Source organism: Eschscholzia californica, unplaced genomic scaffold (genome assembly GCF_041429995.1).
Source record: "Eschscholzia californica isolate CP2 unplaced genomic scaffold, dmEscCali1.0.p SCAF_4, whole genome shotgun sequence".
Taxonomy (NCBI): domain Eukaryota; kingdom Viridiplantae; phylum Streptophyta; class Magnoliopsida; order Ranunculales; family Papaveraceae; genus Eschscholzia; species Eschscholzia californica.
The window spans coordinates 34,904,164-34,924,066 of NW_028238461.1; the positions used below are offsets into that span (position 1 = coordinate 34,904,164).

The window sequence follows — 19,903 nt, forward strand, 5'->3', positions numbered from 1 at the left end:
ACTGCTAGGGCTTGGAGCGTCACAAGTGGTATCAGAGTCGAGGACGACTCTTCGCTGAGGGTGGGGGATTGTAATAGTCCCACATCGCTTGTAAGAGTGTCCGGAGACTGGGCTATAGGTGTACGCTCAAGCTTAGTAAGTACCAAGGCCTTTTGGGTGGGTCCATGGTGCCTTCGCCGAGAACAAAACCCCATACCTGCGTGAGGTGGTCAAAGCGGGGATAATATCGGTAACTGCAAGGACTTGGGGCGTCACACAAGATATGTTTCTTTCTTTTTGCTTCTTTAAGTTTTATGTTGTAACTTACTTAATTTACTTTTGTGTGTCTCGCGTTGTAGTCAAAGGAGGCAAAAGACTCAAAGCCATGTAAAATGTATTAGATTGAATTCTTACGTACGTATGAAAATTCTGATTTAAGTAGGGACAAAGAATAATCTCCGGAGACTAAATTCTCTAGGAAATCCATATTTTCTGTACATTCTCAAAGGAATATTATTTTTTTAACCCAAAAATTAACTTGATCAAACATTTGGTGACCACGAACTCTATGGTCTCCACAACGAGATCTATACATGCCGCAAGAGAGAAAGGGCGAGACAGAGACTGCAAGAAAGAGAGATAAAGACTGCGAAAGAGAAAAAAAGAAACTAATTTACAAAAAAAATGTGTCTACAACAAGTGCGATGAGTGATCTACAATGAAAGAGAGAGGGATAAAGAACGAGAGAGAAAACAAGAGATTAAACAAGAGAGGATAGAGAGAGAAGATGAATATCAAAAGACAATGTTTGATCAAGTTAATTTTTGGCTTAAAATAAGAATACGCCCTCTAAATCATTTTGGTATCAAATAATTCTTTATGCCCCCGAAAATTTTCTTTATTCCCCGGCCAAAAAAGAAAGATAGATTTGTGGCTTATTATGTAAAGATCCAATCTGTAATCATCTTGACAGCGCTTGAAATCCTAATAGATTCACATGTGGAATGAGAATTACTATAGCTACAAAACATAAAGCAGTGTTGAGAACTTCATTGATAAAAGGGATTTTTTTTTATTATAACACTAACTGCCACAGCCGATTACAAGTTTAAATAACCATTCTCTACCATTTTCAACACGCTCATAATCAGAAGATGAGCAACGAAAATATATAATCAAGTCAAGCTGGCGAAGAAACTGAATCACCCTAGCTGCCGGTTTAACTTTATTACAAATGATTCCCAAGGTGTACTTATTAATGAGAAATGTGATTTAGTGGGCGAAAATCTATCTGAAGTACGTCGTGGGTAAAGATTAACTAAGATATGGGTCTTACTTCATAGTGATGGGAGATAGTCAGGGGTGATTCCTTTGAAACTGGCCGATCTTCAGACCATAGTTCCAAGTTAACTGTTCCGGTTCCCCAATGTATCATACATTTGTAAACCTCCTTTAGATTAAAACGATTTACCAAGCCCAGGCCTAAACCTCGATCGATCAGAATCCATTCACCTGCGAATTATAATTTGAAACAGAAATACAACCAGTTAATCAGTCAACGAAGTATCATTAATATCGCAAAATAAGACAGGGCCTGAAACTGAACTTTTTATGTTACATATGCGGTATGCCATAGGGATGTTTATGGATGGATCGGGATGAGGTAATTGGTTCTGATTGGATTGTTATCGAGTAGTAATGTTTTGATTCTCCATTACTTAGTTCTTACCTACTAAAACAGTACAAGATCATGGAAGTATCTTGAGGAATAACAATTTGCATAAGCTGGTTCTCATTCTCAGTCTAATCATTCTCAGTAAAAGATCATCGAAATAATGAGGGACCCGTTATCACCGTACTGATTTTAGTTTTGGTATTGAAATATGTGGAACTGGAAGAATGGGTTCCCGGCTTCCAGTTCGGTTATCGAATGACACCCGTAAGATCATGTATTCAGTGGATCCTTACTGATGTTACCTGAAAAGTATTCTATGACGTGTTATGCCACCATGGAACCATGTTCATTATGAGTCATACGATATGCTAGGGGTCTTCGATTAGTACTCTATTTTGGGCCACATTATGATACTCCATACAATAAAGACACCTACTCTCAAAAAATTCACTCCACAAACTTTAAGTTCTTAAACGTTCTATGTAGTTTATTAAATAAAATCTTGTACTTGACTAATCAATTAAATAATGCTTTCTTAAAAAAAAAATTAGGTAAGTTACTAAAGACTTGTGATTTTGATAGCCACGGCTGGTGTAATAGATGGTGCATGGTAAGCAGGATTGAGGTCGAGTTTTTGGTAATGTTGATCCTAACTCTATTTTAGAACAAGCTAAGATAGATGATCCAAATCACCCAGTTTAGATCTTGGCTCAACAGGATCAGCCTTGGCTATCTCAAATGGCTCAATTTTGGATAATATTCAATCACTAGACTGACATTTCATACTGTGAATGTAGAGAACGAGGGGATAAAGGATAGTACCGTTAGGCCGAAGATCTCCTTCAAACAATTTCTCACCAGATTCGGGCCATACTTCATGCTGAGACCCATCGACAGAAACAAATTTCACAAAAACTTCTGTTGGGTGCAGAAGAGTGAAAACCGGGTGTACTCGCAAGCAGACCAACCTTCATTAGCAAATCAAAAGGAGTCAATGAGGATTAACTAGTGAAGAGAGAAAACAAGTAACAAATAAGAGCTCTGTGTCCTTTCAATAAGATCAGCAGGTTTAAATCAATGTTCAAATAACAGACAAGCGGATAGGGTGGGTGGGTCCATTACAGTTATCTTTATAACATGATATAGGATGTTACACCTTTTTGCCAAGATGGGTTTTTTTTGGAAAAGCAGTAAGAAAAAGGTGTAGACAAGGTTATAATAGTAAAAAAAGAACGGCAAAACTGCCATGAAAGAAAGTTTGTCAAACAACTGGAAAAATGCACTTCTTTACTAGAAAAATAACCGTTACTTCCCCTATAACGGTTGTTTTCCATACACTGGATTAAACAATTGGAGAGAGTTAAATTGAAACAAATGTAGGCCGAAGTAATGGATCAAGTTCTCTGATTAACCTTGAAAATCCACCAGAACCAGCACCAACATTACGAGCTATAATGCCAGAATCAATCTGGATAACTTTGGGATCATTTTTAGGGACAGATATCTGACGCTGGAGAATTAATCCACCGCCAATATCCCCTTCCATGTGAAGAGATTCCTCCTCCCCTGCTTGCTCAAGATTCCTCCTGAAATAAGTCACTACACTCAGTTCATAATACAAAACTTAATCATTCTTCATTACCTGACACCTCTTGATTGAACAGAAACAAACAAAATGGGATTCTAGAAAGGCCGGCTACATCGACATTTGTAACACTATCAGGACGAGGATGAAGTTCAAGCAACAAAAGGAAAACTCAAGATTGGATATTAAGTTTACCATTTAAGATGATTGTACATTAATTCGGCATTTCGGCTTCATATTATGCCCGTAATGGTAGTATTGCATGATAGTAATATAGGTTTCTAGAAGGGGAAAATTAGTAGTTCATTAACTCACTCAATGACACTATATTCCTCAGAACACCCAGCAGATCTGTATTCAATGCCACTATATTCTTCATATCCGTCCACTTCGACCCTGCTATGGAGCCACTGGGTTCCTGAAAGAAAGCATCCAAATAGCAAAAAACTTATGATCAATTCTCAGAAACTTATATGATTGATTCTCATGACAAAATGCATATAATAACGTAATACAAGCTCTTCCAACGTTATATGACATTAAATAGTGTACTATTACTATATTGCATTTACTGTTAAAATTCTAATTTTTTTTCCAGATATTCTTTTATAAGGTTTACCAGAACGGGAGTGCTACATGTACAAAGTCTTTGACAAAATTCTTGACTTAATGACTCATTTTCACTAAAAGACAAAAGTTAATCAAAGCTTTTCAAAGTTTGACTTTGATCCGGACCGTTCATTTAGCATTTTGTAAAGAATCTTGTCAAAGATTCTTTGTACATTTAGCATTTCCCTTACCAGAATAAGATTTCATATACATTATCAACAATCGACATCACCTATACACAATTTGGGTCCATAAAGTTGAACACTGCACCCCCAAAATTGACAGATTGGATCCACGTTAAGGATCTTGAAAACATTTTAAAACTGGCATAATCTTTGCAACCATCTTCTATAAAGAGTTGGGTTTTTCTACTGAAAGATGCAGCCCTCAACCCATGTTGAAAATTGAATTCAAAGTCCTACCAAAGAAAATATAACAGCACCTGAAATGACATTAATGCCTTGGTGATGCACTGATGCTTACTCAAGAAGCTATCAGTTTGGCCACATGCATTTGGCACAACAGGGAGTATCTGTAGCTATGCTTAAAAGTACACATACTCACACCCTATTTTTTCCAAGTTCGTATGCGGTACCGGAGGATTTGGTCACATGATAATACTTAAATAAACACCACAAAGCCATTTATTGTTGTGCGAAGATTCGCAAAGATTCCTGACTACCAAGCGAAGCTTATATAGTAGCAGTACGTAATGTGGTTGGAGCTTCCAGAAGCACTGACAGAATGAGTTCCCCATTTCCTTCAGTAGTTTACTCAAAGGATTCTGTGCCCGACGTTATGCAATCAACATGCCAATGATTTATAGTCTAATGTTAATTTTACGAACACGTACACGCACTCATATCAAGTAAGAATAACACCAACTCCACATGATTTACCCTTCCAAGTTCTAAGTTAACGTGTTTCATAGCCATATATTGAGACTAAAGAACTAGTTAGAAAATAAACACCTAGCCATCCATATATTATACATTTATAATTTAAAGAAGAAGGAAAACAATTACATTTGGCTCCTCAGGACATGCATTATGATTTACCTGAAGGGAGATGCTGCATAGAAATCATTCTACCCCCGATCCAAGGCACTATTTTGAGAAGCCAATCACCACTTTTTAGTTCAACAGGTGTCTTAGATAATTCTATTCCCTTGTGTCCTGTAGCCGCCTCTACATCTGGAATTTGCTTAGCACTTTCTGCAATGTGACAGTTGATAATCGACAAGATGGTCAACAGTCCTTTCTAAAAAAAGATGGTCAACAGTAAATAGATCATAAGCTTAAACCTATGTACGGAGTATTAACAGTTTATACCAATACGTTTCCTGTACTGCTCCTCACTAGCGGATATAAGATTGGAAACCTCAGCTCTAGAAGGCATTGTAACTTGTACTAGCTCTCCGTCAACTCCCCATGCATCAATCTTCCATGAACAAAATAATAATAATAATTATTATTATAGAAATTCAATTATATCAATGTATTGGTTTGAACATTTCTTGCTTGATTAGTTTTGCGCTTCATAAGAAGCATACATACTCTTGCACCTCCTCCAAGCAATAATATTACGTGTAAACGACGTTTTGGTCTCGCCCAGGATCCTTCAGCTTTAGCAACTTTTACAGTAACAATTGAAGATTGAAGTTCTGCATGATAGTAAGTAAGTAGGTATCCCCCTTCATTGAACTCGTAACCATCACCTTCGTCCTCAAAGTGAACCCCTTCAGCTTTCCCTACACAAGTTTTTTAATTTGTAACACAGCTTACGGATGCAGATACATGCACTAATTGCTATACCATAATATGAACCCAAAGAAGGAAGCATAAAACATAAATTGCATTTACAAGCATTGGTTAATGACTTTCTAGGTTTACTTCTAAAGAAAATTGTACTCTCCAGAATACAAACAGTTAATGAATTCTGTATGTAACATTGTACTACCCAGATTACGCTTAAAGAAGATTCAGCTAAGAAACTGAGAAAATAAGTATAAGACTTTAAAAGTAAATCAACCTTTCACAAAATATTTCCTGTTCTTATCAGGTCTCTGCGGTCGCAGTATGTTATAGATGCAATATATAGCAAACATTTATGTGCCTGTTGCAGCAGTGATCTCAATTCCGCCACTCCAGTAACGTTAGAATAATATTTCCTAGAAGGCTACCGCTTCGGGGAAACAAGAAATTTTGCGGGTTACAAAATTTTGAGTTTAATTTCTTTTGGTTTCCCCAACTCCTACCCCATTCTTTCTCCACTCAAGAAATGGTTGCCAGCAAACGGCCATTACCGGCGACTTTAAATTCTTTTTTTCAAATATTTCTCTCTTTTCCTCCTCCAACCACCACCACCACCTCCCACCACCATTATTTCTCTCTCCTCCCTCTCTCTCTCTCCTACCTATCTTTATCCCCTCTTTCTTCTCGCTCTGTCTCTATCCTTCCGGGGAAGGGGAGGAATCCCCCAAACCAGTACGACCTGGTTAGGAGATCTTTCCCCAACCAGCGTACTGGTTTGGGAGATTTCCACAAACCAGATCAGTTTTCCAGCGAAGGGGAGGGATAGATAGAGAGAGAGGAGAAGAGAGGAGGAGAGAGAGAGAGAGTGAGGAGATTTGGGACTTAATCCTAGCAGCTATAGTGTGGAGCATCTGGAAGGATCGGAATAACAAGATTTTCAAGGATGCGAATGAAAACTCGAGCCTCGATGTGGAGGACATAAAGTCTGTTATTTTTGGTTGGGCTAAAAACCTTACTTTAATTGGATCTGCTTCTTTCAATGATGTTGTCTTCAATTGGGAGGCGTGGATTGCTTAAAGCTTCCACCACCCTCCCTCTTATTGTATAGTCCCTTTTGTTTAATATTAATTCAAATCTTCAAAAAAAAAAGAGAGAGAGTGAGGAGAGCGAGAAGAAATATAAATGAATGTGGTGGTGGTGGTGGAAGGAGAGGGGGAAGAAAAAAGGATATAAATGGTGGCGGCTGGAGGTGGTAGCCAGGGTTGTGGCCGGAGGTGGTAGCCAGGGATGTGGCAGAAGGTGGTAGTTGGACATGACAAAGAAGAGTAAGTTTTGCTGCCCCGGAAAATTTGACAAAACATACAATTTCCCTTTAAAATTTTGTACCTCAAAACATTTGACAAAATTCACAATTTCCCTTTAAAATTTTGCACCCTAACATGTTCTTGTTTCCCCAGAGCGCCAACCTTCCTAGAACTAGTATTCAATGATTTAAGTAAATATTACAATGATACAATATGTCAAACTGGTTGTCTCTGAAAACCAAAGGATACTAATGAATGTGAGAATCTAAAAGATTGTCTATGCGGTTAGGATCAAAATATGACGGTTAACTTTGGTCCTTTTGTCGATCATTACCAAAGGTTCCCAACAGCAACATACCTTAGTTGGATAGGGTGTCAACTTATCCTACAATCTAGCACCATGTATCGATTGCCTATTACCGTTTACGATTAACTTATTATGCTGTAATTTGGAGTCTTAGCCGTCCAACAAGAAGGAATAGGAAGTGCAGATCACTAGAGGACAAATATGGAACTAATCCAGAGGAGTGGGAACCAACAAGCAGGAAACCAACATATGGTTGTAGAGTTTGGAAAGGAATAGAAACCCTCTCTCAAGCCAGTTTCAAAGGCTCACACAACGGGAATGTGGAAATGGTGAAAGAATTATGTTCTGGTTAGATGTGTGGCTGGGATCTACAACTCTTTGGGAGAGGTTTCCGACAATATATGAGAACTGCTATGATCAGGAGGCTCAAGTATGGAAAATCCTCACTAGAATACACTTGAATGATCGGGAAATCCAGCAATATGTGGAGATCATGGACAACCTACAGCAAGTCAGATTATCAGAGCAACAGGACAAAAGGGTTTGGAGGATAAAAGACCAAGAGAAACTTTTAGTAAGTAATTGCTCTTCTCCACTGGACCAAGAGGAACAGACTCTAGACCCAAGTTTCAGCAAGTACATCTGGAAGAAAGCAATCCCACCTAGAGTGGTTTTCTAATCTGGGCCTTATGATTAACAAAGTGCCAACAGTGGATAATCTGAGACACAGAGGCCTTATGGTACAGAACAGATGCATAATGTGCAAGAGTGAAGAAGAACCATAGATCATCTGTTTCTCAACTGTAGAATTGCATCAGATGTTTCAAACTTTTTTATCTCATCCCTAAACACTCAGTGGTGCAGATCCTATAGTATCAACCAAATGGTAGCACAATGGGATGGCCTTTGGAAGAGAAAAAGTAGAAGAAAAATTTGGCAACTGGTTCCAATGGCTATATTATATGGAATATATCAAAAGACAGAAACAACAAAATCATCAAGGAGTCAACAGTTGGTAGCCCAAGTGGTTCCAAGGTGTTGACATAAACTCCAGAAAGCCCTGGAGGTCCTAGGTTCGATTCCCAGAGAAGGTGGAATCTTTGGTTTATTTGAATTGGGATTGGGATTATTAGGGTATAAATAATGTAGTTGGGCTTTAGACCATTGTTTAGTTGGGCTATAGGCCCGGTAGTTTGAGTGGGCGGTTATCGAGCTTCTCACATCTTTGATGTATCAATGCCAAATGTAACGACATATGTTGATCGTAGTCGACTTCCAAAAAAAAAAAAAAAATCATCAAGGAGAGGAATCTATCAAATACAGTTGACATTGAAGATATAAAAGCAACGATTTTCTTTTGGGCTAGGAATATAGAATCGTTTAAAAATTTGTCCTTTTTAGATGTAGTTGTTAACTGGGAGGCTTGGGTATCGTGAGAAGTTTTTGTAAATCTACAGCCTCCCTCATTTTCTCTTTGTACATATTTTCCTTTTCTTTATAATTCATTCAAAGTTAAAAAAAAAACAGAAACTAGAGAAACTGGGGATATAACTAAGTTGTTTAACATTGGAAATTACCATGTTGATCCAAAGCGACTATGAGTGACAAATCATCTGTAACATTTGCTTCCCCAATATGTTGTAGAGGAGGACCCACAGGAATAATTGACCCACCTTGTAAATAGAGTGATGGTAGATCCTGAACCAAGGACATAACAAAGAAATGGAGAATTTAATGTTTATCAACAAGAGGAGAAACAAAATGACACATAGACAGATTTAGAGGGTGTTGATTTCTTAGCACGTAAGCGCAATAGCGTTTGTTAATTAATTATAAGTGCATGACCTTTGTTATTTTTATCACTTCTAAGTTACATGGAAAATAAATATATAACTGTAGTTAGGATTTGATACTAATTCATTAAGTTTTGATTCTAGTTGAGAAAGAATTAGGGCTTTTGAATACTTTGTGCCGAAAATATACATCCTAAAAAGATTAAGATTTATGATGGACAAAGGGACGAAGTTGCATCATCGAATTGGGTGGTCCCATGATTAGTGAAAGAAGAGAAAAGGGAAAAAGTTAAGAAAAGATCTTAGGTGAAGGAGTGATGAAGGGGAGTCTTCCCTAAAGCCACAAGCAAGTTTGTATTTCTCAATGATTATATAGGTTTTGGCTTTTTAGGTAGGATTACATTGGTCATTTTCAAATTAGGTGAAGGACAATTAGGTCTTTTGTATCACTTACTTTGTAACCACTTAGAATTGATTTTTATTAAGTGAAAATAGAAACGGGCTAAATTTAGTGACCTTCACTTAATAAGTGAAGATCACTGAATAAGTGCCAAAAATCAAACACCCGCTTAGTATAAGCTTATTTAAGTGATTAGAAATAATTACCGGATGAGAATCCTCAAAATCAAATTGCAGCCAATTGCTCTTAGGCAGCACATGTGGCAAAGTGTCAGACACCTTATCAGGCACCGTGCTGAAGACCAGATTAACAAGAATGTTAAAATACTCCGTGGAGCTGAATGAATATCATACCAGCTTCTCTAAATGCGTAAGGGAACCTCTGATTTTTCATTAATGTCCCCTCAAGAAGAGATTGACATCATAGACATCTTTACATTCTCTCATTGAATTGATCCTAGTAGGGAACAACATACTGTAAACTGCCTAACATGAAGTTAGTGATATTTGTTTGATTTGGATAAACACAAGTTAGATCCATTTTCAGAAGCATAAACTGCTACTTTCATTCTTTAAGAAGAAAAGAAAATTAAAAAAATGGGAAAGAAAGAAAAATTATAGAAAGAGAAGGCTTTGGTTCCATTTCCAATTAATAACTAATAAGCAATAACATAGTTTATTGCCCTATTGGCTACTGATAGGTAGAGTAAAATGCTAATAATTGAGATGAAGGTAAAGTTTGGACCTTGTCTAGCAATTGACACTAGATTGATACCTCGGCAATTAAGTCTTTGTAACAAGTTAAGGCCTTATGTTAGCTATAGGAAGTTGTAGGCCTTATTTTAGCTGTAACCAGTGACTTCAATTTTTATTGCAAACAAGGAATTCACTAATATGTCAAAGACCACTCAATCCCATGTTTGCAGGTAGTGGATTATGAAATAGAATGTTATTTAAGTCATTACCTTGCATGTACTAGAAGTGGACCCAACAAGAAGGAATTCTCAACACTCCTTAATCTCGGATCTTTAGGATCTGTATTTAGCAACAAAAACCATTTACATCAATAAAATGAAATCTTTTCACTAACTTAAATGAACGAGATATCAATGAGTTATTTGGTGAGAAACCTACCAGCGAAAAAGGTAGGAGCAGCAACAGGAGTACCCTTCGTGTGGGCCATATAAAAAAGAGTGTATATATGAGGTATCAACCGGTAGCGTCTCAAAAGTGCTAGGCGACAAACTTCTTCACACTAATGGAGAGAACGTAGGTTAGTTTTGAGACAAAAACTTGGCATGTCAGAATCAAGCCTTTACAATATGATCAAACCTGGGCAGGAATTGAAACCAGAACTTTTATAGGAAATGTTATCTTTCATTTAAAGCTCCTCTTCACATCCAACCCATTAGCATATAATTTGGTGTTACAGAAATTGTTTATATAAGTAAAGACAGTTGGACTCCTACTGCTATTCATAGTTGTTACTAAAGCTAGGAAAAGGAAGATTTGAGATATTAAGAAACCGAAGAAGAGTATCTTGAGTGCGTACAAGTCTTCTAACTGATACCTAGAGAAGAACTAGTTAATCTTAAAATTTTATCGGACTCCTCATACTCCTAAAGCTTAGTCAACTTTCAAGAGCACAGATAGGGATAGCTTAGTCCACGCCAGTCTCTAACTATAAGTTTGATAATTAACATAATATCTATATTCAGATCAAACTCTCCGCTCAATTCTAAATAATACAATACAAATTGCTGAAGTTTATAATGTTCTGTGGTGAACAAGCAAAACAAGTTAATGTTTATATAGTATGAAAAAAACACACCTCCTCTCCAAAAGACCACGGCTCATGATCAGCGGTGCCCTTCTCAGAATGCCCACGACAAAAAGGAAACATAGAAGCCACACCCATCCATCTCCCAAATAGCTTTGGCGTTGCATCCCCAGCAAACCCACCAATATCAGGACCTGATAGTGGTTGACCACTGAGACCCTACACCAAGAAATCCGATGTTCAACCTCCAAAAGAAACAAGTAGCTTACTGTCATCATGTGTCAGTCCACTCTTCAGTTCTTTTCTAAGATATACGACACCCCCTTAACAGTTTCACTAAATTTAGAAACCACTTACCAATTGAAGTACCATAGATATACTCATATGAAGGTGGTCCCAATTGGATAGGTTATCGCCGGTCCAAGTTGCAGCATACCTTTGGCTACCTATAAAGCCAGCTCTAGTGAGGACAAATGGACGCTTCTTGTCATTAGCTAGTTTCATTCCTTCAAATGTTGACCTCGCCATCAGCATGCCGTAAACCTAAAGTGAAAACAATCATAAAAGTCAACACAGATTTTATAAGACAATTAATGACACAACAAAAATAGATAATATAAGGTAATTTCATTGCTTGGACTTCATTCCTGGTTCAGAAATCGCAGATTACTGTGGTAATCTGTGATATTTGGACTAGCATTAATTATTATTTTTCGTGCTTATAAAATATCATAAACCATGCGAAGCGGGAAAAAAACCAATACAGGCGAAAAAAATTACATTATGATAATGTGAATGATTCTGGCATCCACCAATTTCGGTGTCTCCTCTGTGAATGTTGCTCTCAGGCATAGTCTTTGTTACAGTCTGCATAGCCACCAAGTTGGAACCAAGAATCAATAGTAGAAATTGGTTAATGAGAATGTTTTATGAGCTTTACCTTGAAAACGGCAGGTTCATTCATGTCATTCCAAATTCCATCAACACCATTTGAAACAAAGTCCTTGACTAACTTGGCCCACCACAAACGGGTTTTCTCTTGCGTAAAGTCAGGAAAAACACAAGGCCCGGGCCAGACCTCACCTGAGGAATCCACCGCAAATGTTTGAAATTTGAATTCACAAATAAAGATTAAAAAATGCATTATGAGCTCACCAACAAAAGGTTGTCCATCTGCTTTCTGAATCCAAATGTCATTTTCAGAACCACTATCATAGACAAAATAACCCTCTTCTCGTTTAATCCCCGGATCAAGCATCCATATTGCTTTAAACCCATTTTGATGAAGATTATCTACCAGTGTCTTTGGTTCAGGGAAATGCTCCTGAGAACAACATTAATCATTAATTAATTTTATAATTGTTTCGGATAAGTATTGTCCAATATTTGTTATCGGTAACTCCTTTGTTAGAGATTGGAATTTTAGTTGGAGTCCGGATGTCTAAATATCTAAATAGGCCAAACTAGACGAAACATACGGACCAACCGAAACCAAACCAAACTTCATCGATTTGGTTCAACTTTGGATTGAGCAATTTGGAATTGCTCAAACCAAACCGACTTTCTTATATCATAAATCAGTATAAAATTATGTTTTTACTATTTTTATAATACTTTTACGTAATGAAATATATAAAATTTCATTATATGGTTAAGTAGTTTACTTATTTTGCGATTATCTTATTTTGTAATGATAATATAAATTAACATATGAGTATAAAATAAACTTAGTGAAATTTATGTGCATCATACGAATTTTAAGAAAAATTTAACATTTTAAAATAATTAATATTTTGAATCGATTGGACTGACCAATCTAACCGATTCGAACCAAACCAGACCGAAATAAATTGTCTGAAGCTTAATTGATTCGGCTTCAGTTGAACCAAAAATGGTCGGCAACCGACCGACGCTAGTAATATCAAAGAGTATGGTAAGCTAAACAGAAGTAACTGGTTATGGCCCCATAGGATATCAATTTTTTTGGGGAGTGAATCAACAATCATATATCTAATGTTAGGAAGTTGGCACCCAGTTTTACCGATGAAAAGAAATTTGCATCTTGCCCAAATTTGGTAAAAGGATTGATAAGGTGATGTGAAACAAAAGCTTCTTGTGCAAGACAGTTAGTCTCACACTGCTTAAGACTACGTTCCAGACCTGGTCATAACACAATACATTGTCTTACATATCGGCTAGGTGATGCCTAATCAAGGACATTATGGCTGGTAGTGGAGTTGGTGTTCCATCATATAGAAACAGACCAGTTATGCACAAATAGACATTTCATGCAAGTCTGGCATACAGAGGCACAAATGTGCTCACCTACATTTCATGCAAGTCTGTCAATGAACCCATACCTAAAAGGTGGCTGACCCCTTAATATTAAAAAGGCAAACAGCGCAGCAAATCTTTTATCGGCATATTTAAGTGGATGACCACATCTTATTTTTCAATCATGACAATATTAGTTTACCTTTTCGAAGTAGAGATTTCTATTATAATAACCAATAGGCAAAGATACATGATAATTGTAAAGAATGAAGTACGATAACACGGAATATTAGAATGTAAGCTACAGAATTAATTATCTTCCAAAAGAGATTGCACTTTCTTAAAAAACAAGTATGCATATCCAACAAGAACTTATAACTCATACTTAGGTTCATAAATCACAGCATAGCAAGGTTTTTGCTCAGTTAATTGGTAATAATAAAAAAGAAACTAAATAGCATGGATACTTAGTAAGTTCATACATCAGATACTGTTTGAAATCAAAATTAGCTTGAGGTAAACATACTTTGTCAAAAGTGAAACAACGAAAGCCGTCCATGTAGTCAATATCCATCCATATGACATCACAAGGTATCCCCTTCTTACGGAATGTCTTCGCAACCTGCAGGCACATGCACAAATACAGAAAGATATAAAATAGATAACAACAATAGAGCCATAGATTGCTTGGCATTCTATTTTGTTCACCAAACAACATATAAAAGGACAAAGGTACAATAGAAGGCATTAGGTAAGTCAAACACAAATAAGAATTACAAGAGGAATACACATGACCAATATAGTTGGTCAGTCTACAAGATACAAAAAAGTATGTTAAAACTAAAGACCAATCACTTACTTCAAGAACCCTATCATCTGAGTCGTAGCTCCAACGACACTGCTGATAACCTAGAGACCATTTCGGGGGCATAAATACAGTTCCTGTGTGAAAGAAAAAACCATCTATTGTAGGAGATAATATTTGTTTATTGTAGGGAGAACATTGGGAAGAAAAAAAACTGCCTGAAATGCAAATATATTGTTTATTCTGAAATCGTAAACTTATCAGACAGACCGTTACGAAGAGGACATAATAGGAGCAGACATATGTTATAGTCTCATGGATGATACTACCGGGTTTCTTTATACCGAAATGCAAGCTTTGTCGTACAGATGTCAAGAAGGTTTATAATCTCTTTCTTGTATACTAGGGAGGTCTGTGTGACATCCATTTGATTGTGTGGTGTTTTGGGGGGACAGAAACCTGCACGAACGTAGCATAAATAGATGATTATTTAAGTTCAGGTTGAGGTACATCTAGACATACCCTGTCGCAATGACAACCATATTCTTATCGATTTAGGCACTACCCAAGTCCACTGCGAAGTTTTACATGGTACAATGTTTTTCCTTGGCATTGCCTGCCCTAGACCACCCCAGGCTTCCACCTGGCAAATCTAGGCGCCAAACCCACCAAAAAGGCCTAGTCGATATGTCATACAAGGTGTGGTGATATAAGTATATAACACAGGTCAGGAATGTATTCTTAAGCGATTTGGGACTAACTGTCTTACACATGAAACTTCTGTTTCTCATCATCCACCTCCACTTAAGAGAAAGCCTTACTAGGCTATGATACCGTTTGATGTAACACTTGTCTTAACTCTTAATACCAGCCATATTGTCCTTGATTTAGAAACCACCCAAGGCCACTGGCTTAACTCCACACAGTACAAGGTTTTTCTTGGCATGCCTGCCCTAGACCACCCCAGGCTTTGCCTCCTGGCGAATAGGCGCCAAACCCACCCACAAGGCTAGCCAACATGTAAGTCAGAGTGTTATGTTATAACCCAGGGATGTGGGATTAAGTGCCTGACACATAAAGATTCTGTTTCTCATCACGTAGGGAGCAAATAAAAGAGCATACACATACTGGAAGTTGAAACAAACAAATAAGGACAAACAAAAATAAAGTAATGAAACTCATGCAAACGAGATACTACAAAATGAAAGAAACGTAATTTAAAGAGGTCTCTGACCAATTGCGTGAGATAAAGATGTGAGGACTGCTGTTGGAGAGGCAAATGGACCAAATGTAATGACAGGATAGGAAGCTGGAGCTGCAAATTTTATTGTTGACTCTTCCCGCAAGTCTATCTGTTTAAAAATGGCAACAACCATTCTAGGTGTAACAGATCATGAGACTTGACAGAAACATATAATGACTATTCAAAGAATAAGAACAATAGATCAAAACCTCGCAACGTTGCGTTGTATCAGCAAGTACCCCAAGTGCCTCTCCATTTGGAAGAAGAGCCAGAACCCAAGGATGTGACTGGTATAAAGATGTAGTTCCTGAACCATAACCCCATGCATCTGTGTTCCATGTAAATATCTGCCATGTTCAACTGTTTAATGCCTAAACATAGATGCTTCAGTTCAAATAAATGAGAAAACTTAACCAACTTACTCTCTTCCCAGTCCTTTCAAGTTGACCACTAACTTCTCCCGTTCCATAAAATGAGGTTCCACTGGGAAGCTAAATGAAGAAAAAATGACGCTAATTAGTCTAAATGATTTAAGAATCTATGTATCAAAAAGGAAAAATCAAAAGACTCAAATATCGCAAAAATAATTTACCAAACAGAAAAGTATATCTAACCTCAATGTTGATAATTTGTTGTCCGTTGTGACATTCGAAAGTAGGGATATACGCAGGCACCTTGCCTATCATGATTGGAGTGTCCCTAACTTTGGGACTAGCAAAAGAAAGACTTGGATATGCTGCATCCCTATCATCACCAGAACAATCAAACCGAAAAACCCCTTCTTTGAGGATTGGTTCATAAATCATCTTTCCCGTAGAGGTGTCACTAACTGTCGTCCCTTTACGTTCGGCCATTTTGCAAACTGACCTTTCACCAATTAAATGTTTTATAAACCTCTTCCCTCTGCATGCCAAAATTTGTATTAGGACGTTTCTCTTCGGTCAACTTTCCTGTTATTTTTAAAACTGTCGAAACATCAGAAACAGAAAATCTCCCCTTTCAAAAAGAAAACGGTATATCAGTGAGGGGAAGAAATAAAATTTTTCACCTAGTGAATATTCCTGTAGTAGAAAGAGATCATTCAAATAACAACTAAACGAAAACCTAGTATGAGTTTTGAAACATTGGGTCTTATCTTATTTCAAGAGTCGGTCCAAAAGAAATGATATTCGTTAATCATGTTACAGAATATTTTAGGCTTTCTTCGTATAAGAACTGCAACTGAGCTAGTGATCTCCCCGGCGACGAGAATAATAATTACATTATGAGATAATAGTAGTAGTTCCATTGGTAAGTAAAATTAAGCACCATATATCAAAAAGACAAAAAGTTATAACTTTTCATGGCTCTCTCAGTCCTAATACCCTCCTCTTAAGTAAACATCTTCTTAAGTCATCCACTACAAAATACAAATGAACTAGTCATCCAAGCTGGCCAAAAATCAAGTATGAAGTAATATTTTCTTCTGAAATTCATCTTCATTTTTGGCATATTCCTTTATGGTGTGTTTGGTTGCAGGAATCCCAAGTAGGATTCCTATCAAAAGTGGGATTTCGTGGGAATCAAGAATCCTTGGTCTATTTGGCTGCCAAGAATCCTAGGACTCTTGAATCCTAAGGATTCCTAATTCCAAAATTTGTATTGGACTAAAATCCCACCCTAACCCCTAGGATTTGCTAGGATTTTGGATTAATACATCTAGATTTCAAACTTAAAAATCAACAAAAAAAATATTTCCTTCTACAAAATAATTATTTTAAAATTTTCTTTTTTCTTTCAAAAATCGGTTTTTTTCCCGAAAATCATGTTTGGAAAGCGTTTTTTTTCTAAAACTCGATTTTTCCGAAAATTACTTACAAAAAGAATTGAAAAAGCGGTTCTTGAAAAAAAAAATTATGAAGAAAACAGTCTTCATGAAGTAAAAAAAAAATTATGAAGAAAAGGGAGGGTCCTCGAATGAAACGATATTTGAAAAAAACGAGTTTCAAGAGCAAGGTTTTTTCAATATTTTCTTTAAAGAAGAGTTTAAGAATACTCAAATAATAATAAATCATAGGATTCTTATTAGTTGCCAAACAAACCGAAAAATATTACTTGGATTCATGAATCCGTGGAATCATGAATCGGAAGGACTCGCATCCGCATATTCATGATTCCCTAATCTAAACACACCATTAATTATTATTGAAAATGTAAACAATTCAGAGAACTAATGATCACCATAATCTTCATCAAAAGTAAACGAATAGACTAACATCCAAACCACGCAAAGATCAATCACAACTCGCAACTAAACTAATGAAAACACTAAACAGTCTCTCCTTATAAGAGAATCTGAATCAAATCAAATATCAGTCTCAAGTTTAATTAAGCTAAAAAGATTAAAACGTCGATGGAGTAAAAGATTAGAAAGGACACCTGAAGATCGGATTCAGAGAAATGGTTGAAAGAAACAAGCCTGGATCAATGTAACTCTTGAAGGATCTAAGATTAAGCTTCAAGTTAGGTAATCGTGATTTTGAAACCCTAGAAATACAAGGCGATTGAGCAAACAAATCTGTCGCTCTTGATTTACTAATACTACTACTTGTGCTGACTGAGAGAAGTTGTTCCATTTGAGAATCAAAGCTGAAAAAAGAAATATATTTAAATACCAAACTGCCCCATCCCCACCAACCACTAACACGACTTCAAATAAAATAATCTTTCAGTCTAGTGATGATGAGAATCAGTCTAGTGATGATAAGAATCAGTCTAGTGATGATGAGAAGGGGAAGTGCCCAGTTTTCCTTTTACGGGAAACGGTATGTGGATGGTGGATGGTGGATGGTGGATGGTGGATGGTGGAGACAAGGGGGAAGTGGTGGCTCGGTCCCGGCGGGTGGGAATCGGTCCCGGCGGGGGGGAATCGGTCCCGGCGGGCGGGAAACGGACACTAACTCAATCGGTTCGGGCGAAACGGGCACAAGTCCTAAGTGTCAATTCGGACGTCCGAACAAAACAGACGGACGTTTCGGGTTTTCTTCAACAAAGTGCCTGTCTGTGACCGTTTTGATAGTCGGACAAACCGGGTATCGGTCGGTCGGGCACTGGTCACTAATGAACAAATAAAGACATTTTCTACTTTCAACAAAAAAAAATACAACTATCTAAACTTCCACTTTACAATTCGAAAAACTAAATGAATACAAAATTAAAAGATAATCACTGAAACTTCTCATGGATTACGATCGGTTATATTCTTCTTCTCATGGATTACGATCGGTGCATTGTGGATTCTTGGTTTACTGATGAGATATTGAGATTTTGGAGGAGATAGAGACTAGAGAAGTAGAGAGGCGAAAACAAGATTAAGAAAAGTGATTTATAGGATTATATATTTTTACTCTTGAAATCTAACGGTTGTAGCTAACCCTACCAATCTAAAGGCTCAAAATCAATTATATAGGCGGGCGGGTATAACAAGTAGGATGAACGGGCGGATATGACGGGTTCGGTCGGGCGAACTACATAAGCGGGCCGATTTGGCCGGATCACTGGGTAAGGACTTATGCTCGCGTCCGTCCGCTTAAGCTCTTCTGGTCGGACGAGTACAGACCGATTCGGGCATCGGACGATCAATGACTCTTCGAACTCGGACGGTCGTGGGCGCTTTCCAAGTTTCCAGGCCAAATCCAACCCCTAGTGGTAGCTAAGGGGAAGGGGGCATGGTGTCATGGTGATATGGATGATAGGTCGACGGGTTGGGTATGAGAGCCCTGCGGGTTGGGTATGAGAGTCAGGCGGGTTGGGTATGAGAGCCCTGCGGGTTGGGTATGAGAGTCAGGCGGGTTGGGTATGAGCGCCAGGCGGGTTGGGTGGGTGTAATTAGTAAAAGAAATTAATTTTGGTTGTTGGGTGATCTCTAGAAAGTGATTTTTGATATTAAAGTTACTAAAATACATTGTGTAAAAATAAGGTGAAAGTGGTTTTATCCAACCACTTATATATTAAAATAAATCTATTATATAAAACAGAAGGGAAAATGTTGCTTGGGACACACACACCCTTTTTTAATAAGAGATATTGTTTAGCAACCCTTCACTCAATTTCTAATATAGTCCTTCAAATTAAATATAACTTATTTAAAAAAGGAAGAAAATAATCTATTATATAAAACAGAAGAGAAAATGCTGACTGAGACAAACACCATTTTTTAATAAGAGATCTAGTTCAGAAGCCCTTCACAATTTCTAATATGGTCCTTCAAATTAAATATAACTTATTTAAAAAATGAAGAAAAGAATAAAAATAAAACGTATATAGAAGAAAAAAGAAACAGAGGGGCTTCTTCTAACCTAAGATATTCGGTTTCTACATTCCATCACTCAATTCCTCTAGGTTTAGAAATAAAGTC

At 37.2% G+C, this 19,903-nt stretch overlaps 1 protein-coding gene across 3 annotated transcripts; it reads right to left on the reverse strand.

Moving 5' to 3' along the window:
* Positions 1–1,031: 1,031 nt before the first annotated feature.
* Positions 1,032–18,504, reverse strand: LOC147544299 (uncharacterized). Of its 3 annotated transcripts, none has more exons than XM_086632532.1 (23): positions 17,926–18,504; positions 16,122–16,410; positions 15,930–15,998; positions 15,717–15,854; positions 15,499–15,616; positions 14,319–14,401; positions 13,986–14,081; positions 12,341–12,509; positions 12,126–12,268; positions 11,966–12,052; positions 11,543–11,728; positions 11,237–11,404; positions 10,540–10,660; positions 10,371–10,440; positions 9,613–9,700; positions 8,791–8,911; positions 5,405–5,598; positions 5,180–5,288; positions 4,907–5,062; positions 3,555–3,657; positions 3,067–3,240; positions 2,477–2,622; positions 1,032–1,491 (listed from the first exon to the last, which is right to left on the reverse strand). In XM_086632532.1, exons 1-23 carry the CDS (start codon positions 18,120–18,122, stop codon positions 1,298–1,300), a joined length of 3,219 nt encoding a protein of 1,072 aa, XP_086488658.1. In that variant the 5' UTR covers positions 18,123–18,504; the 3' UTR covers positions 1,032–1,297. The 3 variants fall into 3 exon arrangements, with proteins under 3 accessions (XP_086488658.1, XP_086488659.1, XP_086488660.1); XM_086632533.1 differs by having other exon boundaries at positions 16,122–16,457; positions 17,926–18,383; XM_086632534.1 differs by having other exon boundaries at positions 16,122–16,472; positions 17,926–18,221.
* Positions 18,505–19,903: the final 1,399 nt, after the last annotated feature.

Bases quoted from the DNA above. Each gene is read 5' to 3' on its own strand.
- LOC147544299 (XM_086632532.1), bottom strand. From the start codon at position 18,122: ATGGAACAACTTCTCTCAGTCAGCACAAGTAGTAGTATTAGTAAATCA. The intron at 14,082-14,318 runs GTAAGTGATTGG...ATGTGCCTGCAG, and splicing joins CAGATGATAGGGTTCTTGAA to GTTGCGAAGACATTCCGTAA. The intron at 8,912-9,612 runs GTAATTATTTCT...TCCTTGGTTCAG, and splicing joins ATTTTGAGGATTCTCATCCG to GATCTACCATCACTCTATTT.